This window comes from Spermophilus citellus (assembly GCF_964194105.1).
Source record: "Spermophilus citellus genome assembly, chromosome: 2".
In the NCBI taxonomy this organism is placed as follows: Eukaryota; Metazoa; Chordata; class Mammalia; order Rodentia; family Sciuridae; genus Spermophilus; species Spermophilus citellus.
In genome coordinates this window covers 56,639,551-56,665,437 of record NC_138183.1, presented here as the reverse complement: position 1 = coordinate 56,665,437, position 25,887 = coordinate 56,639,551, and the positions used below count along the sequence as shown (strand labels likewise).

The 25,887-nt window shown below is 38.3% G+C and overlaps 1 protein-coding gene across 3 annotated transcripts in view; it reads right to left on the bottom strand.

The window, feature by feature from the left end:
- The window catches only part of FREM1 (FRAS1 related extracellular matrix 1), a 181,494-nt gene that overhangs the window by 45,756 nt on the left and 109,851 nt on the right, over positions 1-25,887 (bottom strand). Inside the window, exons 18-25 of one of the 3 annotated variants that reach the window (XM_081278612.1) lie at positions 24,736-24,930; positions 23,412-23,597; positions 21,796-21,992; positions 18,427-18,649; positions 15,548-15,692; positions 11,726-11,867; positions 8,436-8,631; positions 5,557-5,821 (exon numbers count right to left, since the gene is read on the bottom strand). In XM_081278612.1, coding sequence (XP_081134738.1) covers positions 5,557-5,821; positions 8,436-8,631; positions 11,726-11,867; positions 15,548-15,692; positions 18,427-18,649; positions 21,796-21,992; positions 23,412-23,597; positions 24,736-24,930 — 1,549 coding nt within the window. Of the gene's footprint in view, positions 1-5,556; positions 5,822-8,435; positions 8,632-11,725; positions 11,868-15,547; positions 15,693-18,426; positions 18,650-21,795; positions 21,993-23,411; positions 23,598-24,735; positions 24,931-25,887 lie in introns of those variants that run through there. The other 2 variants (XM_081278613.1, XM_081278614.1) reach the window with 2 other exon arrangements.

The following is a 25,887-nucleotide window of genomic DNA, read 5'->3' as shown; positions in this document are numbered from 1 at the left end:
TGACAATACCAAAGATATGCTGTTTAGGGATTAAAAATGATGCTCTTTTTCACAGCCTTTCATGGAGTGCTGCCTTGATTCTATTTTTTTCCTATTACTTTTTTCATATTCTCCTTTCCCCCTACATCTCTTCATCTGACCCAAGATAAGAAGATGGCTAGGCATCTCCTCAGTGCCTCCAAATTCTTCTTTTCCATTTTCCTCCTCCTGAAATGTGTTTTACACCTCCTTTTTCACAAATAAAGTGGCTCTATATTCCCTACCAGATCCCTATGTCTAACGTATCCTTGTAGAGAGTTTTAAACCAGCCACTGATAAGGTCTAGCACCAGTGGAGCCAAAGGACTAGCATTTTTTAGTATTAGCATTAACTATGGGGTTAAAGACTTTGTGCCCCCATTAAAAGTGTGTCAAGGGTCAGCAGAGAAGGAAGGAGAAGAAAGGGTAAAGGGTGGAAAGACAGACAGGGAGATTCAATGTGAGCTCAGGTGAACACCAGGGCTCCATCCAAGGTGGCCATTTTTAATATCTGACTCTGACTTCCCTCTCTGGAGACTTGGTTCTGAAAATGTCCTTTCGGGATGGGGTCCTCAAAGTTCTGTGACAGCACCACTGCATTTACTTTATGTGTGTGTGTGATTTCTATGAGGGCACTGAAGTTGTCTTATGACCCTGGCTGTCCACCTCAAACTCGTCTCTTCCTGATGACTGGGATGTGACCACTTTGGAAATAGGCAGCCTGCCATCAGACAGATGGGAATGAGGGCAAACAGGCCAGGGACCCTGGAAGGGTAAGAAAGATGTTTACTGAGGCCGGTGCTCCCAGCTGGGACGCCAAGGCAGCTGTCTGCACTGACCTAAAGCTAATAAGCTAGGGGTGAAAAGGATGCAATTTCTAAACATGACTGGATCAAATACATCATTCCACTTTCATGAGTAACAATGCAAACTACTCCCAGGCAGAGAGACATTATCAGAGAGAGAGAGAGAGAGAGACAGAGTGAATGGTTATGGTTGGCTTCCCAGTCAAAATGAAGCTAGCAGAGCAAGTGAAACAAGGTCAGTACTGCTGCTGTCTGCAGCCGTCAACCAGAGGATCTTCTAAAAGCTGCACCCCCCATCTAGTAAAAATCTTGTAAATATATTCTCAAGATTTAAAGCTGTGTTGGTACCCACTCTGAGGTGAGGACACTGGTAATAAGGAGGTGGCAGCTCCTTCTGTGGGTCTGTTTTGTTTAAAACCCTTATTGCAAATCCCCCCACCCCCACCACCACCAACAGAGGGACACACAGCCAAGATGACCACCATTCTCATGAAATTTGGGGAATGACTCTCAGATTTGTCTGGGGTGTCTGCCTGGTCTGATTTCACCATTGCCACGGTGCTTTCAAGCTTTCTGCATTTCCTGGCATTAGAGTTGGCTGAAGAATCTGCCATCTGTCATGGCATTTAAAAGATAAAAATGGAATCATAAATAGTGCCAGCTCCTCAGGAAAAAAAAAAAAAAAAAAGTCCAGCCGGCATGTCAAAATGGAGGACATTAGCATGTTCTTTTAGTACCCGGCTGCCAGCAGCTGAAGTCAGCTTGCTAATCACTTGGTGTCATCTGTCCTAGAACATGCTGCCAAATCTCTCTTCCAGGCCAGCAGCACCAAACAATGCAGGGGAAATTTATGATTCACAAAATATTTTTGCAGAAGGTAAAATCTGACCATTAAACTCCCCTGTTTAATTAATGCTGCCATATCTTACATTCAAAAGGAAGGGGGAGAAAATCCTCTGCCACAGAATTTATCTCTTCTACCCAGCCAAATTCCTTGCCAAATTTAACAGCAAGCAACATAAATTTAGGTGATTAGATTGGTTGCATATATTTAATTTTTAAAAAGCACCACGATCACACTTTCATTAAAACAGGCTTTCAGCTTTGGTTTAGCGCCACTTGACAAAAAACACAGCAGTCCATGATTGGGTTAGTGAAATGACAAGATTAAAAAGCGGGTCTTGGGCAGATGCTAGGCTCTTCCCTTATAAATATGTAAAACTGCTGGCCAAAACCCAGAAGGACACATTGAGGAGGTTCCTTTGCACAAACTCAGAGTCTCCACGAATTTTGGGTACAACAAGGTAGAATGGAAAGAACTCTCCAAGGGAAATGAACCCTTATCCCCAAACTTAGTATCAGTGATGTCAATTTAGGTGGCTTCCTTTGTCTCTTGGTACTTTGGTTTTCTCATGCATACAATGGTAACAACTGAGTCTCTCCCAAGGTGAGGGTGCGAGGCATAAGGGAAATAACGTACAGAAAAAAGGCTGGTACACTGCCTTGCATGCTGTAGGTGCTCAAGCAATGCTGGCTTCTTACAAGTAAACCAAGAGATTGGTTTGTTTCTCCCTGTATCCCTGTTTCCTGATCTTAAGTCATTTCAAGACCACTATCATAATTTTGTCAACATGCCTGTACTAACTATACTCTTTTTTTTTTTAAAGAGAGAGGAGAGAGAGAGAGAGAGAGAGAGAGAGAGAGAGAGAGAGAGAGAGAGAGAATTTTTAATATTTATTTTTTAGTTCTCGGCGGACACAACATCTTTGTTGGTATGTGGTGCTGAGGATCGAACCCGGGCCGCACGCATGCGAGGCGAGCGCACTACCGCTTGAGCCACATCCCCAGCCCAACTATACTCTTGTTATTTAATATTTTGTTCTATACTGATTTATTTTGTTTACATAAAGAAATTTACTTACAAGGAACTCTTTTAACTACTAAAAACTGTAAGTTTTATGTTCTAAAAACTTGATTCCATAAATACTGCAAAAATTAATATAAGAAAAAAATATTTTTAATTCCAGCTAGATATTATTTTCCAATGGTTCAGAGTCTGAGGCCTGCACACTGTTAAAAAGGGAAAACTAAATGTGAAGGGATGGTAAAGACATAGCACCAACCTGAGACTTCCCCCTTGAACATCAGAAAGGTAGAGAGAACTGACAAGGAATAGTTCCTCACTCTTAATTCCCTGTTCTGTAATCAGTACCTGGGTCTGTACTAGCCTACAGCATCTCTATATCCCTGGGATACAAAGCATGGGCTTTAGGAAATAGAACCACAGCCTTTTTGCTAAAGAAAATCTTACCCAGAAGCCAAATGTATAATACAAACTAGAAAACAAAGAATCAAAAAACAAACAAAACAAATTAAAGGAAGGGCCCAAAGCACCATCAATTCAGCCTCCTCATCTTCTGTCTCTGGGAGGGCCTGCCAGGGCTTCTGGAAATTCTCAAGGCTCCTCGGAAATACTCAGATCAAAGGACTAGACCACCCAATGACTGCTAGTCCTGACCGTCAGAAGTGCCTGCAGGGCCACTACAAATTCAGAACCTGGGACTGAACAGAGATTACCAAAGCTGCCTCTATGGGATGAGACCCAAGAATTTGTATTTCGTAATTCTTCTTGGTAATTCTGAGGATTTTGAAATGTTGAAATTCCTAGGATAAATTATGTATAAAATGCTATCTAATATGAATTTCTATGGCTGCAAATGAGGAAAATTTCTGTAATATCACCCATCCTTACACAAAGAGATTTTATCTTCTAGCCTCACCATTAGATTAGGACCTAGCCTTTATTTCTCAACATCTGTGCACATTCACTCATTGGCTTCTCTAGCAGGGTACTGGTTTCTCCAATGGCCATTAATGTCTTCAGCAGATTCTCCTATGGGCCTTGACTGGGGGGAGCAGGAGTGGAGTGAAGCAAGAAGTCCAGAAACAGGTGTAAAATAAAAAGCCCTGGATCTGATATTCATGTGTTAAGCCAAGAATCACCTGACTACATCAGCAAACAGGAGGAAAAGAATAAGCACTATTCCTCTCTGTAACTCCCTGCCTCCTTAAGGACCATGTTTGATATTGTAAAAGGAGGAAGGGGGTCAAGGAAAGAATAAAATAAAAATGACAACCACAATAAGAGCACTAATGACAGCAGCTATTACCTGTTTAGTTCTCCCTATGTGCCAGATACTGTTTTACATACTTTACAGGTATAAGGTCATTTATACCTGTATACATACATGACTTGGTTAAGATAGTGTTGAACTAAATGATTGTCTGCTTGTTAAAGGACATCTGTCAAGAGATGAAAGAAGATATTTGTTCAGCTTCCTTGGATTTTTTGTTAGTTTAACTGTTGGACTATCCAGATCATCTTTCAAAAATCACTTTAAATACTCAAAAGATGAAGTCATCTTTACTGACATCTAGACAGTACTTATCACCATGATCTATTGAAAGTGGAAGAGTAGATGCCAGAGAGGAGTGATATTTAAACATGGGCATGCCCATAGTGCTTAATATTTTATGGGAAAACACTAAATAGTATAGGAATTTGCCACATTTATATCATTTTATAATGTTCTTTAGAAGGTTGTATTGGACATGGTGAAAAAAAATTTTTTTAAAGAGAGAGTGAGAGAGGAGAGAGAGTGAGAGAGAGAATTTTTAATATTTATTTTTTAGTTCTCGGCGGACACAACATCTTTGTTGGTATGTGGTGCTGAGGATCGAACCCGGGCCGCACACATGCGAGGCGAGCGCGCTACCGCTTGAGCCACATCCCCAGCCCATGGTGAAAATTGTACTGGAAGCCAGAAGCCCCATGTGTATGCAGACAAATCTGGGCTCTTGGACTCTCCTTCTTAATCAGTAAAATTCAGGGTAGATTATGTGCCATGGTTCCCCAAAAGGCTATAACAACTTCCCAACCCTCACCCCTGCTTGGAGTCTGCACTTTGTCAAGAACCTCAAGTTTGGCCAGTTTTGAGAGCTGCTGGATGATAGATCTTCTTGAGTTTCTCCTGTTTCATGTGACTTGAAACAAATTTCCACATTTTAAATGAATATATATTTTCATTAATGTTGTATCTTTGCCTTTTCACCAGATTGTTATTCATCCCAATGATTTATTTGATGCTGAATCCTTGAACAGGTGCACAGTCTCCAATTATAACATTGTTTCTGTGGGGAAACATGATCTACTTTGTGACAACATGATTTATGACACAGTTATGGGAACATGTTGTGTCAGAAGTCAGTGTCTACTTATGCCAAACTTATTATGCTAATAAATGCCTTTTCCTCAGACAGAAAACATACTTTAAAAAGGAGGGAAATTACTTTTCTATGTGTATCCTTAGCTAGGACCCTCAACTGTTCATGCTCCTACTCACAGAAGAGCTTGCATTTGTATCTGCTTATTGCATTTATTCTTCAGCAACAGGCCCTGATTTCTTGTCTTTTTGCTGTCATTTTAAGGCTCATTTTATGAGCCTTTACCTTTCATATAGCATGGCAGGAAAAGAGGACACTGGAAAAGCACTCAATTCTGCTTTCTTCTTTTTTTAAAATAAATTTTATGGTACACATTTAAGATATATAAAAGGACATCATAAGACACAAAGAATAAAATGTTACTATAAGAAAACTCATTAATATACTCCTTTTCTCTTTCTAAGTATTAATCCAAAGAAAGGGTTCAGAGAACTTTTCATAGGTCTCACCTGAAGCTGTCACTGGGCACAGCTGCCCCACTCTTATGTATGTAGCAGACCGTCTGCCCCGCTATGTCCATTTGGCTGAAGCTTGTAATGGGGACCCCGGGATAGCGGACATATTCCACCTGGCCATACCGCGGCGGAGAGGTAATGGCATACAGCAGTTCCTCAGGCCTGTCTGTTCCATCCACAGCCAGAAGAGTGGCGGTCGTCAAGAACCCTCTGATGCCTTTAGATACCACAAGTGGTTTTGCAAGAAGGACAATATCACCTGCAGGGCAGAAGAGACTGTGGTCAAGAATCCTATTTAAAAACACAGGATGTTCCAAGAAAAGGTAAAAGACGAAGGCCTGATGTCAAAATTGAATTAAACACAATATAGGAAGGTTTATGTAATTTTTTTTTTTTGGTACCAGGGATTGAACCCTGGGGTGCTTGACCACTGAGCCACTTCCTAGCCCTTTTATGTTTATTTTGAGAGAGTCTCATTAAGTTGCTTAAGGCCTCACTAAGTGGTGGAGGCTGGCTTTGAACTTGTGATCCTCCTGTGCCACTGGGATTACAGGCATGCACCACTACATCTGGCTTATGTAACTATCATAAATAAAATGCAGAAGAAATGATCAGGCATTTCACATGAAGAGGAAATATGTGTGGCCAATAAGGATATAAAAAGATGATTGATCTCATTAGTAATTGTGGAAATACAAACAAGATCACAATCAATTGCCATCTTATAACTCTCTGAAGAGCAAAGATGTAGAAGTCTGATTATATTAAGTATTAAAGAGGATGTAGGTCAAAATAATCTTACGTACAACAATGAAGGGAGTGTAAATTGACACACAATTTGAACTATTTTGTATAATTGGCCATTCACATATACCTTGGCCCTGCCATTGTACTCCAGGGATGTACTGGAGAGAAACTCTTGTACTCAGGAGACATGTACCAAAATGGTCAATGAGCTCTATTTGTATTGAAAAAACTGGAGACAACCCAAATGCCTCTTCAAAAATGAACATATAAAACAAACAAACAAACAAAAAAGTGGACATATAAAACAAGTGTGGTCTATTCACACAACTGACTCATGCGGTAGAAAAATGAATGGACTACAGCTACACATGGCAACACAGATGTACCCTGTAAACATTTTCTAGTTGCATGAATAAGTCAAGAAAACTATAAGGAAAAATTAGAAGACAACACCAAATTCAGGATAATGGTTGTCCTGAAAGATGGGAACAGATGTCTGTTATTGCCATATTTCAGGCCCTATTGTGTGGTAGTTGCACACACGTTTGTTGTATATTTTTAAAATATTTGTTTATACACTCATGTCCATAGCAGGATTATTCACAATTTCCAGAAGGTGGGAACTACCTGAGTCCCCTCCATGGATGAATGGAGAAACAAAATGTAATGCATGTATACAATGGAATATTATTTAGCCATAAAAAGAAGGTGGATTCTGCCATATGCTACAGCACAGACGAACCTGAGAGCATTATGCTAAGTGAAACTAGCCAGTCACCAAAAGACAAATATCAGATGATATCACTTATATTAAGCACCTAGCCTGGAGTCAAATTCTTAGAAACAAATGGTGGTTGCCAGGGACCAGGGGAAAGGAAAATAGGGAATTATATTGAGTATGGAGTCTTCATTTAGCAAGATGAAAACATCCTGGAGATTAGTTACACAACAATATGCATATAATTAATACTACTGAACTGTACACTCAAAACAGCTAAGATTGTACATTTTAAGATATGCATATTTTACCTCAATTTTAAAGAAAATGCATAACTGTGTGATGATTAGATACTGCAGAAATGGATCATGTGTGGGCCAATGATATTCACCTGAGATCCATTAAAAACAATCGTATCTACAGAATTTGTTCTTTGTATCAGGCACAGGACTAAGGGCTCTTACATGTTCATAACCATCCTGTGAGATACAGTAATGTCATGTTCCCAGATCATAAATAAGGAAACTAAAGTATAGAAATGCTAATTAACCTGCTCGTGTCTACACAATTAGTAAAAGGTGGAGATCCAATTTGTACTCAAGCCATTTGAAATGAGAGCACAAAACTCTTAAACTCCATATTGCTTTGTTCCTCTCTCTAATATATAGGGAGTTCTGTATAAATACTTTAAGGTGAATATCCAAAAGGAAAAAATATGTGAAGTAAATACCAAGTCATTTCTGCATTGAAAAACACAAATGGTCAATAAGATCTTGAAGATATTCAATCTCATGAGAAAACAAAAAACAAAAAAGGAGAAATAAAATTAAACATGGAGATGGTATAATTTTTCCCTTGCTCTGCTTAATGAATTCAACTGTATCCTTTATTGCTGAGGAGTGTACCCTAGCACTTTCAAAGTGAAAAGAGTGACAACCTCGATCTTTTTCAATTTCAAAGTTTCTTTTTGTTATTTCTTTAATTTAAAAACACATTTGCTTTACTTCCTTTCATGTTATTGCATTGGACATATTTTTCTTTGTAACTCTCTTTTCAAATGATACTGTGTTTCCAGAAGATAAAACTAGAGTTAGCACATCAATTTGGTAAGATTTTAGTTAAAGCAAAAAGTCCTGACTATTAAATTAGCCTGTGGAGTTGTATCGTGAGCAAGGCTGGATTTCTAATAGAAATAGGATTGGCTACTCCTGTGAACTTCATAGATCCAGGAGAAGCAGGTGTGGAGTTATAGCATTGAATCATGAATGATGGAATTTCAGGAATAAAGGATAGAAGGAAGAGAGGAAATGAGGGATACAGGGAGAAGGAACAAATGTTGAATACCTGTGGCAGCTCCTTTCCATTTATAAAAACTAATCCCAATAAACACTGGTAAACATCCTTTTACCTTTTCCCACATCCTTGATAATGATGTGACAGTCAAATGCAGGTGATCTGTTGTCACCATCCCAGAGGTAAAAGGTGAAGCTATCTCGATTCTGGGAATCCATTGCCCCGGTGTGCGTGTATCTCAGCAAATTCAGATCCACTTCTTCCTGGGTGCATTTCATGCCCGGGGAGAGAGAAACCCAGTCTCTCCCTATCTGAAAGGTACCAGAATTAGACAGCTGCCCATGTTTTTTTTTCCCCCAGTTGAATTAGTGAATATTTTATATATATCCTCTGAAACCCTCCAATAGAATATTTCAGAATAATTTTCAGAGAAATTTCAAAATATATTTTTCCATGTTACTTTGTTTTTCTATTTTCTAAGAAATATGTTACAATAAATCAAGATCGTGGCTTAAAAAAACTAGTTTGAACCAAAGGATTTTTGACATAGTCATGTGACAATTTAATAGCATTGATTCTTTCAAGGTATTTATCATCAGCAATCATAGCTGATTAAATATTCCAATTAATGAGAGCAGGTGGGTAATCGAGCTGCTGGAATGTGTTCTTTAGAAATTAGATGTGTTTCTTTTGGAGTTCCCTTTTTTAGTTCCTATCATTGTACAACTAATCAAACCTATTTTTGCAAAGTGGTCATTACTAGGCTTCTCTGATAAGACAAAAATAGAATGAATGCATTTTATTCTCCAGTCCATTTTCTAGTTTTACTGAAGCCTGAAGAAAATGATCCAGACCCCTGTCACTCCCTACATTTATATCCTAAATCAGCAAAAAATATAATCTGCAAATATCACATGTACTATTTTTATCAGAATCTTCTAAAAACCAGCCAACATCTATTCTGTAGAGCTCGGTACAGAAATTGTGGCATTTTCAATTTGAAGAGGTTCTTATGCTGGAGGGTTGGTTTACAACAGAGAGAGAGAGAGAGAGTATTAGAAAGTGAAATAATAAACCTGTATCTTATTAATAATCCTGTTACTGTTTTAAGATATACACATGGCTTTCCCTAAGAATAGCTCATAAAAAAGTAATTTGATATAACTGAAGAAAACATCGTTTTAGAATTTTACAGTATGAACTATATTGCACTTTTTCTGTCTGATTTAAGTAACTAAGACAGAAACATGAATCATTCGCCTTTTATGTCCTTTCAATACATTATTCCACCAATTCCGGGCTTCTAGAAGAGAAGCTCTGTCCTGCTCTCTCCTTATAATCTTGCCACTTGTCTCTCTGTCATTCTACTTGATGAGGTTTCTTCCTCTTTAATACTCTTGCCCATCTGATGCTTGCAACATACGTTCAGCCCCAGGGCTCATGGGTGAAAGTTAATTATATTGTAGTAGTTAAGCTCAGTGTTCATTTCCATAATAAGATCTATTTGCAAATACATTTTTTTTCCAAGCAGATTCTTTTTCTGGTTTTAAACTAGACAGTCTACAGTTATATTTAACTTTTCCTCATTGTAACCTTGTCCAGGAAAATAAATACAGAATACCAAATCTTTTGCTCTCTCTTGCCTTTACCAAACTCTTCTCTTACACTCTCAAATGGGAATTTGATCTGACAGAATCATCTAAAAGCCAAAAAGAGGGAGAAAATAAGAACTGGACTCGAAATGAGAAAAACTAAGGAAAGCCAACAATAAAACTTGATCTCTTGAGACAGTCCAGGAGGCCTGGAGTCCTGGTCCCCAGCCTTGGGGAGCCTGAAGGAGGTGCAAGAGAATGGTGGGGAGCCCTACTGGGAATCCGAACCCATCTGGATTTTCACATATCCAAAACAGTTCAGTTCCCAAGCCACCCAAATGTGTGAGCTTTCGCTGCATTTCTGCTTCATTACTCTTCAAAATGAAATAAGGACCCAGCTGCACCTCAATTTAAATCAGCAATTGCTCTTCACTCTGATTCTCTATGGTGCCCACACTCTAAGACAACCAAGCTGTTCCACACAGAAAGCATCCTCGCTGCTTCAGAGGACTGTGTTAAGAAATCAGTTGAACCATCACACCAGGCATTGCTAGTGGTCGTTGCTGGTCTGACTCCACTATTCAATAAACATTTTGGCGGATTACTGGACTGACCTTCTCAAGGGACTAATCCTTAAGAATCATTCACATGGTCTGAATAGACTGAAATCTGGCCCATTCTAGGACTAAAGTGAAACAAGGAGGTACTGTCAGATCACAAGCAGTTGGAAGAGTTAGCAATAGAATCCACTATTAGGATCCCCTAACGTTTCCATGCTTATAGTTTCCTGATACAAATCAGGGATGTGAATTACTGCATTGTGCAGTTTACTGGATTCAGGTATGGCAGCTGTCACAATCTGGGGTGGGATGGCCTCCACATGAAGTTTCTGCCCAGGGTTTTTGGTGCAAGATGTTACTCACTGGAACCTTTGCATGAGGTCTCTGGGGTGGCAAGGGAAAGTGGGATTGCAGAGTAAGGGCACCAACCCTCCAGCTAACCCTCCAGATAACCCTCCTTCATCTCAGATAAAACACAGAACAATTTGGTAAATGTACAGTGAACTGTCTCTCTAGAGAAGAGACAGGATTGTCACTGCTTGGAGAGGAGGATGAAGTTTGAGAAAGAAACGTGAAGGCTCCCTTTGCTGAGACTCATTGAAAAGGCAGAAGGTGATAACACTAAGGTAAGGTTTGGAGTCCCACGTGGAGGGGGCCTTGATCCCTGGGCTGCACTCTCAGGTCCCCGCACTATAGTGTCAGGGGACAGAGGCTTCATTTGTTAGAGGACTAGAGCAGAAGGAGCTGGAGACACTCTCTTCATATTTTCCTAGGCCTAACTGTCATGAAAAAAAAATCAATTTTTTCATCTTTCTGAAAGTGATCTGCATCTTAGCTGGGAGAGAGAGAGGTTGCTGGTAGATTTGAAGGAGTTTTGCACTTGACATGGTAGATGGTAAAGAGAAAAGTTACTTGGGTCATAAGAAAAAAAAAATCTGGTGGGAATGAAGATATCTCAGAAGAAGCTAGATTCTTCAGAACCAGACAACTTCCTTTACCTGGTAACTTCCTCCCTCGGCATTTAGGGAAAAGCTCTGGGGAAGGGAGCAATAAAGAACCTTAATATTGGTTGAATTTACCTTTTAATTGACTAAGAAAATTTAGAAGGACATGAGTTCACCCTGGTTTAGGAAAATTCATCTCTGGATAAAAAATATGACTAAGAATAAATTCCATTGCACAAATGTGTGTGTTGAGCAAATTTAGAACTGCTATATTAATTTTTAAAAGAAATAAGCCTTAAAACCACTAACCTTAAGCTGAAGTTGTCCATGTTGGGGAAGCCTTTCAAATAAATAGTAAATCTTCTCCCTGGGTGAGTCTTTGTCTACAGCAGAAAGAACAGCGCTAGAAATAATACGGGTATCCCCCATATTCATTTCTATTTCAGCCTTCCTGCAAAAAGGGAAATGCCTGAGTTGATATGAAAATGGAAGGTGTTCCTTTAACAGGGAATACTTATATTGACTCTCACAGTTCCCACCCTTCAGCACCTGAGGAAGGATTTTCAATAGCCAAAGTGCCGAGAATGAAGTGCAGACATGAAAAAAGCTCTCATTTCACTTTACGTGCGAAAGTCTAAAAAGAAATGAGGCAACAGCAATGAATAGAGTAGCACAAAATTAAAACACTTCTAACTGCTAACATGTGTAGAACTTATAATTTTATAAGAAAAATTCAGTTCAGCCAGGCATGGTGGTGCACACCTGTAATCCCAGCAGATTGGGAGGCTAAGAGGCAGGAGAATCAAGAGTTCAAAGCCAGCCTCAGCGAAAGTGAAGTGCTAAGCAACTCAGTGAGATCCTGTTTCTAAATAAAATACAAAGTAGGGCTGGGGATGTGGCTCAGTGGTTGAATGCCTCTGAGTTAAATTCCTGGTACAAAAAAAAATTCAGTTCATAAAATGATTATTTCTAATATTTCATTAACACTCACTGCAATAGCTCCATAAGTAATGGGCCAGGTACTATCACTGTAATTTTATAGACTTACTGAAAGAGATTAAGTGACTTATACACAGTGTTCCAGTACCCTTTGTGATATGCCATTCTGAGTTTGGTAGTATTTAGGTAATCTGGGGGCCTCTAATATACTCTTTGTCTCTGTGGTTATGTTCTGGTAGCCTGTGTTCTCTTTATCATGCCTCATCTCTGCCCAGTGCTTGGGCCACCAGGTAGCTGCTGGCATCTTGAGCTGCAGGCTGGCACAGCAAGCAGGCTTGGGTGAGAACAGCTGGTGCTTCTAACCTGGATGCTGCTGCTGTGGTTTTTGCAGGGCCTCTGTGGTGCTGCTGCTTCTACAGCCAATATGGCCACTTTCCCTAGTCTCATCCAAGGGAAGAGACCTCCTCCCACCAGTGCTTCTAGCTCTCAACCATGGACATTACACATGCCTACTCTGTCCACCCTAGCGGGCTTGTTTCTGAGAAATATTGAGACATGTGAATTACTTGGGATTCAGAGCAAGGACTTTGAGCATCACCAACCGGCACCAACAAACAGCCTTCCGGTCCTCTGCCGTGAAACCAAGGTCAGGACACTTCAGTTTCAACCTGACTAGGGGAGGTTTCTTGTCCACCAGGATTGATATCCCCCTTGGCAGTAAGAGGAGACTTTGGTCTATCTTTTTACTGGAGAGTATATTAGTCCCATTATTCTAGAAGGCAAAGGGATCTGTTGCATCTGTTGGTTGGGGGCTTAGGGAGATTAGTGGTGCTTTTTATCAAAAGAGACAGAAGAATCTAAACAGGAAGCCAGAATGATGAAGGCGGAAATTTGGTGAGAAGAAAAGTGTCAGTAATAAATATCGAGAAGAAAAGAGGTGTCTCTAAAAGGGACCCTGGACAAAGACTGTGGTGCAAGTAATTTGTTTGAGAGGCAATCTCAGGAAGAAGGAGAGAAGCAGGGAGTGAGAAAGGAAAAGACAACAAAGGGTATATTTCCTGACTGGGCAGATGGGCTCAAACCTACTAGGAATACTTTTTTTTTTTACCTTTTCAAGAGACAGGATCTTGCTGTGTTGTCAGGCGGCCCTAATATCTAGGCTTAAGAGATCCTCTTGCCTCCGTCTCCCAAATAGCTGGAGTGATAGGCATGTGTTATACACTCCAGTTGCTGGGGATCTCTTGAGGAGCCATGGAGGATGTAACTAAGATTGTGCTTCTGGAGGACAGGAAGCTGGCACATTTATCTCATTTGTTAGCTCCTGAGGCTAAGGGCTGTCCCTACAGTACTCTCTGCTGTACCTGAATGTGGGCTAAATGAGCCACTGCAGCTCAGAGAAAGACCCAACTTTGAAAAGTGGGGCAGGGCACTGTGGGCATCTGAGGTGGGGTGCTAATACTGAGCAGGGTACATTCCCCCACAACCATCAAGAGAATCACAAGTGGGCTGAGGGGATGTGACTCAAGGAACTAGAATGTTGACCCAGCACCTAAGAGGACCACCAAGGGTCCAGTGAGGTGACAAGAGTCACGGGATTTGGTGGGAAAGCCAAGGGTAACTTCTAAGGGAACAGCTTTAATAGAGTGGTAAAGGTTGGTTAGAGACATTGGCAGAAATGGAAGAAACCAGAACAAGCTACTCTTGCAAAAAGTTTGGCAGTAAAATGAGTGTGGGACTGGGTTGTCTGAGTCCTCAGAATGAAGACAGTTACTTACAATAGTGACGATAATGAACACTTAAGATTGGGCATGAGCTGGGCACAATGGTGTATGCCTGTAATCCCAGCGACTCAGAAGGCTGAGGCAGAAGGATAGTTCAAACCCAGCCCCAGCAACTTAGTGAGGCCCTAAGCAACTCAGAGAGACCCCGACTCTAATAAAATATTTTTAAAAGGGCTGGGGATGTGGCTTGGTAGTTAAGCATCCCTGGATTCAATTCCTGGTTCCCCCCCTCCCCCACAAAAAAGATTCTGCACAATGTTTTAGCCATTCTTTTAAGCGCTTTTAAATGTTTTTTGTTCATTTAATCCTTGCAATAACCTATGAAGAGGATACAAACACTATCCCCATTCACAGAGAGGTTAGCAGATACAATGAAGTAGTGTACTCAAGGTCACACCACCACACCAAAGTACAGAATTACTGAGTCAATCTGACTCCAGCATTTGCTCTCTTAACTACTAACCATATCCCTGTGTCTTATTGATAGAAGGAAGGAAAAGGGAGAAATTGAAGATGCAGGAGGGGAAAAATTATGGAGGATGTACTAGAAGGAGGCAAAAGGTGATTTATTCAAGGACACATGGGAGATAAAGGGAGAACATCGCTTCCTCTCCACAAAACAGAATGAAAGAGAAAGATAAGAGAAAGGAGGAATTTGCAAAAATTATAAACATCTGAGGTAATAGAAATCCCAGTTACCCAGACCCAATCATTATACCTTGTATACCTATACTAAAACATCATACTGAATCCCATAAAAGTGTACAATTATTATGTCAACTAAAAATAAAAATGTATTTTAAAAAGAAAAAAAAAGGGATTCTGAAGCAATCAAAGAGGTGTAGTAATTTTGTAGCTATAACTATCTCAGGAAGTTTAGTAGCAAGGATGTGGCCTTCTATTACCAAAAGGGGTGTTGATACATGTGGAACTTGGTAGAAATATGGTAGATCATGAAGAACCAAGATGATGAAAGGAGTATGATTGATTATTTCCCTCTGTCACTCTTATTTAAAAGTTTGAGCAAGTCCATTGTGAGGACTGTTTGCAGTTAACATTACCACTCTTGAGTAGAATACACATATTGATTGAACTTGGTGCATGTGGGCATAGGTCTAAATATTTACTAGCATATCACTTCTATGCTGTATACTCAGTCATTCTTATTTTTTTATACCTACTTGGAAATTTTAGAAGAAAATCAAATAATTAAAGAACTTGTTAAGAAGAGGTTTCATTCACTGGCATTTACATTAAGTGTTCCAGGTGCCTGTGTGGGTGGAGCAAGTTAAGATGGACCAAATGATGGAATACTGGCTTCCTTAGGGGACACACACTTGTTCTTCACCCAGGATCACAGACTTCACAGAGCTTCATAAAAATCAGGAAGGGACTCTCTTAGGTGGCTTACTTGTTTAGCACTGGTTTCTCATCATTAACCGGAGTGATCTCTACTGAAATGGTTTTAAGTATCTTGTGTTTCCCATCTGACAATTGGATTGTAAAGTCATCAGCAAAGCTCTCAGAGTCATCATGCACATAGGTCAACCTCATTCCTAGAAAAGGAGAAAAAGGAAGTAAAGCTCACTTAGGATTGAACCATCCCAACACACATCACAGGTAATCTGTTTTAAATCTCAGGAACTGGTACTAGCAAGATTTCATGGGGACCAGTGGTGTAGCTCACTGAGCAATTGGCTAGCAAGACAAGGTCCTGGCTAGTTTCCCCTGCATGGGGGGAAAAGGTATACTAATCAGTACACTAGGGTGAAATAAAACTTGTCTTAGAAAATTAAAAAGTACCTTCATATCCCATTATAAATTCTTTATTTTAAATAATTTAGAATTTGACAGGGGTCTTGTTCTAAATCAATGAGAAAAAGATGTATTATTAAGTAAACCATATAAAAACAAAAGTGTCAGAGAGTTTAAATGAAACAAAAACTTAATTACTTGGGAAAAATTAGAGAGATATAGCCCTATCTTGAGCCAGTCCCCAAGATAAAAGCTTAAATATTAAAAACCATATTTAACTATATTTTTTAAACCTGCCTAATATTCACATGGAAATACAAGAGACCCAGAATAGCCAAGTCTTACGAATTGGTGCAACCACTCTGTAAAGCAAAATGGAGATTGCTCAGAAAACTTGGAATGGACCACCACTTAACCTAGCTATCTCACTCATCAGTATATACCCAAAGGACTTAAAATCAGTATGCTACAGTGACACTGCCACATCAATGTTTATAGCAACTCAACTCACAATGGCTAAACTATGGAACCAACCTAGAGCTGAATGGATAAAGAAAATGTGATATATATATATATATATATACACACAAACAATAAAATATTACTCGGCCTCTAAGAAGAATAAAATTATGGCATTTGCAGGTAAATGGATGGAGGTGGAGAATATCATGCTAAGTGAAATAAGCCCACCTCAGAAAACCCGAAGGCTGAATGTTTTCTCTGATAAGCACATGCTGAATCATAATGGCAGGGGTGGAGTGAAGGAGCTTTGGATTGGGTAAAGAAGAGTGAGGGGATAGAGTGTGGGATGGGAAGGACAGTGGAATGAGATGAACATTATCACCCTATACACATGTATAATTACACTACCAGTGTGACTCTGCCCCATGCCCAGCCAGAGGAAGGAGAATTGTGCTCCATTTGTGTATAATGTGTCAAAATGCATTCTAGTGTCATATATAACTAATCAGAACAATTTTTTTTAAATACAATTTAAAAAAAAAAAGACAACATGGAGAAGAAACGGGTGGGCAACCCAGGGGAAACTGACAGGAAGCTGCATTCTGAAGGCATGTCCTGGGCTAGCCCAAAAGGAGAAGGACCCTGCAGACTGGGAAAAGAAAACAGGTAGAGAAGGAAGGAGAATGAGAGTAGGCAGTAATTCTGAAACTGAACCATTTGGTTACATTTTTTAAAGTATTTTTATAAGTGGGAAATGAGATAAGATCAGTGTTTTTTAAAGAAGAAAAGTAATTAAAAAATAATTCAGGCTGCTATTTCGATGTGTCATTTCCCTAAAGAGCAAATTATCTCCTCAGAGACTAATGAGTCCTTATTATATGTGGTTCTATATTTGTTTCAACTATGGAAATTTTGGCAGACAAAGCTCTTAAAATTTAGTTCCATGATCTTATTAATTTTAAAAGGGGATTTTTTATTATGACATAAAAGTTTACATTAAAATACCAAAAATTGCAAATATTATTTTTAATGGTACCCTAAAAGTGAAAGAAAATATGTTATTGCCTTTCCAATAAGCTATTATTTCTAGCCAGGACTTCATGCCTATCAATATTCTAGAGCCCAGAAGTAACGCTGGAGGGATTAAAAAATAAAGTGAATGCTATTTCTTCACCCTCTATTTCTATGATTTATAATCATCTTTGCTCTGTTAAATTACATTCTAAAAATATTTGTTCCAGGGCTGGGGATGTGGCTCAAGCGGTAGCGCGCTCGCCTGGCATGCGTGCGGCCCGGGTTCGATCCTCAGCACCACATACCAACAGAGATGTTGTGTCCGCCGAGAACTAAAAAATAAATATTAAGAATTCTCTCTCTCCTCTCTCTCTCCCCTCTCTCACTCTCTCTAAAAAAAAATATTTGTTCCATATATCTATATAATATATACATTATAATGTATATATATAAATTGTAGATGGAAACAATTATTTTCTTTATTTATTTTATGTATTTTTATGTGGTGCTGAGGATCAAACCCAGTGCCTCACACGTGCTAGGCAAGCTCTCTACCACTGAGCTACAACCCCAGCCCCTTAAATTACTTTTTAATTTGTTAAACTGATAAATAAAAATTATATGTAATTATAATATACAACATGACTTTTGATCTATGTGATATACTTGATATATATTATATACATATACACACATTGTGATATGGTTAAATCAAAATAATTAACATGTATTCCTTTATAATTTGTCTGTGTGTGTGTGTGTGTGTGTGTGCTGAGAACACTTAAGATCTATTCTTTAACAATTTTCAAGTACACAATATATTTTAGCAACCATAGTCACCAATGATGTACAATAGATATCTTAAACGTATTCCTTCTGTCTAAATGAAATTTTGTACTCTTTGACTAGCATCTCCCCCATTCCTCCCATCCCCCAGCCTCTGGAAACCATCATTCTACTCTCCACTTCTGTGAGTTAGATTTTTAGAGTCCACATGTAAGTCCAAATTAAATTATTAAATCAATAGCAACAAATGAATGGAAGTGGGACACGATATACCAGTCTTGAAAAGTTCCAAGGAAAAGCTGTGAACAAGTTCCTGCTTCTGGTCAGGGTTGGCTGGCTGCGTATTCTGAGGAGAGTCTTTGCTGAGCATCCTATTGATGAGGAGACCATGACGTGGTTTCTGAATGATGCTGAACAATAAGAGGTCCTTGGGAATGTCCAGGTCGGCAGCACTGATGACAGAAGAATCCAGCTCTGTCGTCTGACCCTCACACACCTAACAGGAACAAGTCCAAAAAGTCAGCTGTGTGTGCAATAGAATCTGTCCACTAGTTTCTTCTGACAAACTACTAAAATTGTCATTTTAAGATACCGTATTGCAGATTTTCCATAACATTTATATATAATGAGTCCTAAAAAGAAATTGCTCATTCAATAGTAACATAAAAAGAAACATCAAATCTATTAATCTCCCTCATATTTTTTGAAGATTTTAAAACAATTTTCATTTCCATAAAAAAAAAGAACATATGATTTTAAATGAATATATTACTCAAAAGTTTAAAAATTGGGGGGCTGGGAATGTGACTCAGGCGGTAGCGCGCTCGCCTGGCATGCGTGCGGCCCGGGTTCGATCCTCAGCACCACATACCAACAAAGATGTTGTGTCCCCCGAGAACTAAAAAATAAATATTAAAAAATTCTCTCTCTCTCTCTCTCTCTCCTCTCTCACTCTCTCTTTAAAAAAAAAAAAGTTTAAAAATTGGGGGAAAAAAGCAACCAAAGAATGCATAGTCTTTAGAAGTCAGAAAAGTTCAGTTGTAAAATCAAATCTAGAACCTTCACCTTCAGATAACAATCTGTTATTGTAACCTCCTGGACCTCATCCTTTCTACAATTCTTAGGTTTCTAACTGTTTTAGGAATAGCACAAATATCTATGTATACTGCATGTATTTGGTGTTTTAACTTTTATTATAGCAGTAATATCTTCTTTATTTATTTCAGTCAACAATTGAGAAGGATGCTTCTGGCAGCAGATAGTGTGTATTTTAATTCTGGGTCTTTCATCTTTCCCTAATCCTCACACCTCAAATTTTCCTGACCCATTTTCCCACACCCCACTTCAGGTTTGTAATCCTTAAAGCACAAAGAGGGTGGAATGTTCATGATTTCATGCAGGATCTAGTCATTTAAACAATATGATACTTAGATATCCTGACCTTCCCCCGCCCCTCATAGTGAGGATAGGGAGAACAAGGAAATATTTTTGCTTCCTATTTTGAAATATGGCAGGATTTCAGTAATAAAAGAGAACAAATTCTATACATGCTTCTTGGGAATCTGCAATATCACTATGCTACATGCTGTGGAGAATATGAATATTCTCAAGAATTTAAGTCAGGAGAGACTGAAGGCCTCTCCACCAATAACTGTATTATGAGGAAGACAACACCCGGCACTGCTAGATACCAATAAACAAGAAGCACAATAGGGTGGAGGACACCAGGATATCTTTATGGCTGAGAGTACAATCAAAGCTTGAAGGACAAATATGGCTTAGAATCTCATGGACTTTGAAGGGAACCCTCCTGTAACCACTTTTTACAGAACGCACAGAAAGAAGAGTTACTTACCATACACGATGCCTGAGCTAAAATGATGCTAATTTTAATTTATCTGACCTCACTTATTAAGGACTGAGGCAGTATCATAGATTAATTCATAATGATACACTTATAAAAATTATCTTTGATCACAATTCACCTATTTTCAAAAAACTTTAATAAAGCAACTTAAAAATATATTATTAATTATTATTCATCATAGAAATTAACTATGAAGCCTTTCCCCCCTGACATACTGTATAGGACAACGTTTCTTATTTACAAAATGGTAAGTTCATTCACAAGGGTACTAGGAAATTTTACTGAAAAAATGTGGTATTCTTTGTTGGAGATTGAATTATTTATTGAGATTATGACAGTGCAAAATTTAGATCAATACTCATAAAAGGCAGACATTTGTAAGTTGACGGGTTTGGAATGGATTACAATAAACTAAAATTTCAAGTGTTTTTGTAGCACCATGTGATAAAAGTCCAGCTATCCACAAAATAAATATATTTTCTCACAAGAAAGTAAAATATTCCTTGAAGTATAGTCGCCTCTGCCAATGACACTGGTACTCCATATTTGTTACCCTATAACAGCTTTCTCTAAGGAAGACACACGTAAAAAGCATGATTACTTCTAAAGAGCAAGGGACAACTTCCTAGTAGCCAAATTATTTCTGAGGCCCCAACCCTAGACACATACAACACAATGGAGGTAAGTATAGAAGAAATCTTTTGTATATATTTTTTTTTGTCTCACATAATTACTGAGGGGCTCTCCAGAGAAACCCATGTGCCAACAAAATAGGAAAGGCAGGAGCTGCCTCTTAAATTTAATACTGAGGTGACTCTCATGTACCATTAAGATTCAGTAGAAAATTAAAAACAAATAAAGACTTTCACATTTAGAATGTAATTTTTTTTAGCAGGAAAAAAAACCACAAAATAATGACTTTGGTCAATAACAGAAAAAAAATAACAAATACAACAATGACAATAATAATGATGACAACTGTTCATTAAGCGTCTGCTCTGTGCCTGGCCATCTCAATCATCATGGCTAACCCTCAAAGAAGATTTTATACACAGTTTGCAGATGAGGAAACAGAAGCCCAAGATCATAAACCTATGAAAAGCAAGACCCCCAAGTCCCTCTAATTCCAAAGCCTGTGTTCATCCTATTTCTTTAGGATTTGCTAATACATATGTCTGGATTAAATAATCATTTACATTTATATGTACTTATACATATAAATTGCTTAAAAAGAGTTATATACTAATGTGAAAGATTTTAAATCTACATAATTTTGTTTTTAGGAAACAAACTATAGAGTAGTAGATAAAATTTATCCCTATTTAAAAATTAAAAACAAATCACAATATCATACTCATTACTAGTATGTGCAAGAATTATTTAGGCTATTTAGTTAACCTCATTAAGCCTAATTTCTTCAGTTACAAAATGACAATAATAATGCCATCCTCTTAAGAGTCAACAGTGAGGATTAAATACGAATGCATATAAAGGGCTTGGAATCTACAATGTAGTAAGTACTCCATTCTATACATATGCAATGTAGTAATTGTATCCATGCAATTGCCCAATGCTAGCAATAATTATGATTATTGCCATTATTGTTATTATTAGAGTAATAGTTTTCAAGTAATCACATGACATAGGTTACTGCATTCCCTACCCCTCACCAAATTAGTGCGTTTAGAGCTTCTGAACAAATTTAAATGGACTAGGTTAAAATAAAGATAAAAAAATGATGAGTGAGAAATAGAATATTATGATAAGGTTCTTACAGTAATATTCTGCACTACAAAGTCAGGAACTTCATCATTTGTGGGGTTGATTATAACATAAAATGGAGTCTGCAAGGAGCGTCGCTTCCCATCTGTGACGTACACCACAAACTGGTCAGTGGTCGGTTCCATCCTCAGGTGTCTGGATTGCACATAGTTGATGTGCAAAGCCTTCATGTCTTTCCAGTGAAAGGAAGCTAGAGCACACCAAGATGGAACAGGTAAGTAAGAAAAGCATTATTTACGAGGTACTGGTCCTAATCTTTAACCCAATAACACCCTGTTTTTCAGCAAAACCAATAAAAGATCATGGCAGTTCACCTAAGTATCTGCTGTCAGGGACAGCTGCAACATCTGCCAACCATTAACATAAAAACAGATAACCATAGATCAAAAGATTCAAATATACAGGGAGAACAGAAGAGCAATAGCTACAAACCAGGATGCAGAGGAACTTCCTGACCACTCTTCAGATCCTCGGAATGAATGCTGGGAGACCGTTATGTGGCCACTGCTACTGCCTGAGCAGCTCATGTTATACTTCGGTAAGAAAGAGCCCACCTCTTTCACATAGAGGCAAAACAGGAGACGATTCTTGGCCTACTTGATGTGCACATCAAGCACCTGATTGAATTGAGTGGAATTAGCTGATGTAATGTTTGGGTATTAAGAAGTAGCCTTAAATCAAAAAAGGGCTCCATGTGTGAATTAAGTCACAGGAAAAATTGGGGAATGTTTGATGCAATTAATCTTAAATCCAGACTTTCTCATATTTAAAGTAGATATGCCTCAAAAAGGGCTCGCAGAATCATATACTTCTAAAGTAACTTAAAAATATATTATTAATTATTATTATTATCTTAGGAAAATTTGGATTTTTGCTTTCTGCTTTTGTTTTGGTTGTTTTGTTTTTGCCTCAAATACAGGAGCTATTTTATTATCTGAGACACATTTTGATTTCAAAATTAATGTTATCTGCTTAAACTTTTCAGACTTTCTTTCTATATAACACTCATAGTATGTTTTCCAATCTTTTCCACCAGTATATATTAAAATGATGAAAACTTGTGAGACTGAGACCTTGTAAGCTCCCACCAGATAAATTCTATTACAGCATTCTGTGCTACTATAAGGGCCTGGATAGCAGAGGATAGGAAAGGCAGCAGAATACAACAGACACTAGTATGGCAATATGTAAATCAGTGGAAGTGTAACTGATGTGATTCTGCAATCTATATACGGGGTAAAAATGGGAGTTCATAACCCACTTGAATCAAAATGTGAAATATGATATGTCAAGAACTATGTAATGTTTTGAACAATCAACAATAAAAATTAAAAAAAAACATTATCTCTTTAATATATATTCTCATTTCTTCATAAATGAAATCTCCACTTAGTTTGATGTTAACTCATATGCATAGGAAAAATAAGAATAAAAATTTAAAAATAATAGATTCAAAAGTATCAGCAATCATCATATTGATAATAATAATTTCTTGAATGTACATGGTGCTTTGAACCTTTTTGGACTCCTTGCCCAGTTATTAAGCATGATCTGGCCAATTACATCCATAAATAAAACAGTTAATGCTAGTCACGAAACCATCACTTACCTATACTTATGCCCATATTGCTTTTCTCAAAACCCACAGAAGGAAGTGTGTTTTCAAGGTAACCAAATTGGGGAGGAGAAACCAAAACAAATTCCAAGTCATCTGCAGCAGTGTCAGGATCATTGGCAGACAAATGGTTAATGGTAAGGGCTGCTGAGAACCCCTCATCTACAAGGAACAAGGTACCTGCATACAAATAACAACACAATCATGAATTAGCATGAAATCTTCTAATCAGAATAGGGAAGACAAAAGGGAGTGATTGAAGTTCCAATTCAGAGACCCTCCCCTATGCAAATACACTTCCATGGGAGATGTTCACTTCCTTTGGCATAATTCTCTTTATTCTCTTTACAGTGAAAATATTCAGGGATAACGGGTGGAATTTAATTTGACTTATGGAATTATATCTTTTTTCTTGTACAAGCAAGCCAGACAATAATTGAAAGACAGCCGAAATACTAACTATTCCTGCACAGCCTTTTAGTCATTCTCAAGGAACTCTGATTTCCCTTGTGTCTCTACAGAAGTGACAAATGAAAATGCGAATTGCCAAACTGTTTTAATGATAAGCCACTAAATGTAGTTTATGTACTCTTCAAGATCAGTTGTTACCTCTGTTTGTCAGAGCGTTAATTGCCTGAGAGCTATTATGAATTGCTCATAACGAACATTTTTTTCATGCCTTGGTGCTTAATTATTCTGCTGGGATAATGCTTCCTTTCCAGAACATTGCTTGGGAGATAGTTTGCAAATTACAATAACATTCATACATATGCTTATATTTTTTTTCTGAGGGACAGAACGTATACATAATGCTTATGAAGAGATGACTTTCTAAATAGCAAATAAGGTTAAAAGTATATAAATGGTCTCTCTGGTATACTCATTCTTTTCTAATAGAAATTACTATGGATAAAATAAATTACTCTTTCTCTCTCTCTCCAGCAGGCAAATAATATTTTCCCACATGTAATCAAACCAGAATATTTGAGGATTCCAGTGTTGTCCTTGTCCCAACGTGTTCACATGCGTGCACATGCACACACACACACACACACACACACACACACACACACACACATTCTCTCTCCATGAAGAAGTAACTAAATTTCTAAACAAGTGAATTCTTTTGTCATATAATCTTCTACAGATTTGGGGTTTTCCACAAATTTCTGATGAGCCAGTTATTTGAGGGTAATTGTTGTATGATGGTTTTCTATTATGACTCTAAGTAAAATGTATTATTTCACTGAACCATGGCTATGACCCTAGACAAGATAATAGTACTTTTACAGAAAAAAAAAAAAAAAAACATTGTTACCTATTGCAATTGAAGGTGGCTGATTGTCTACTGGATGTACTGTGATGTTGAGATCATACACTGGAAAGAACTCATGGAGAGGAACAGATGGATTAGGTCCACTGTAACAACAGCCATTCACAAAAGGGCCAGCTTCTCTATCCGAAATCACCAAAGTAATGGTATCGAAACAAGGCACCAGGCCAATCTCACCACCTGGAAAACACAACTATGGTTGAAACCTGACTTTTTAAAAATTACAGGATACCAAGATGGAATCTACTCACACCTCCTCTGTCAGCATTGAATGGCAAGGAAAGGAACTTATGAGAATAAGTGTAAAAATGTAAAGCCCAATTTTATCACTATAAAATGAAGTACTGTCATGAAAATAGTGTGAAAATGCTTGTCCATCTGTTGCCTCGGGTGAAATTCCTGCCAGCCATCAATCACCATATGGAGGGGCAACCCAGGGCAAACCAGGTCTGACAGTTCACAAATGAACAAGGGAGAGGCACGAAGCTGACTAGTGATGGTTTTATTCCTCCAGCATAATTCTTCAGGGGTTAGGAAGACCAACCTCAGGCAGAGGCAGAACACACCCTCATCCCCTTGGTAATTGCCCTTCGTTTTATTCCAACCACCTGGAATTTATAACCATCAGCCACACAGCAGTTATGAGAATCAGAGGACACTGGATAGGTGAAAGTCAACAACACTCCAAATTTTGATCATTTCCTTCAATGTTTTCTTCTTTTTATATATTGGCCAAGATGTTTTTAAAAAGTAGCAACAGTGCCTTGAAAAAAAGTGGCATTTACTTTCACCTTCTTCCTATTACTTGTTAGATCTTACTCTCTACAATCCAAAGTGACCTCAACTTGAGCCTTGAGAGATAGAAGGAAGAAAAAGCCAGGGCTAGATAGCTTATCTGGAAGAGGACAATCTCCTCCAAGTTGCTAATGAACAGCATGGAGCCAGAGTGCTTGCTCTCCAGGGGGCAGAAAAGCCCTGCAAGTGTGCTCTTGGTAATTCTCACGTCTCACCTTTAAAAAGCAATTAATGCTGGGAGCATCCATGAGACTAGGGCACAAAAGAAATGTCATATCTTCTCACCATTCACACTACCCAAATTGGCAGAGTCCTGTGCTTGGGATTATTTTCCCAGTTTAA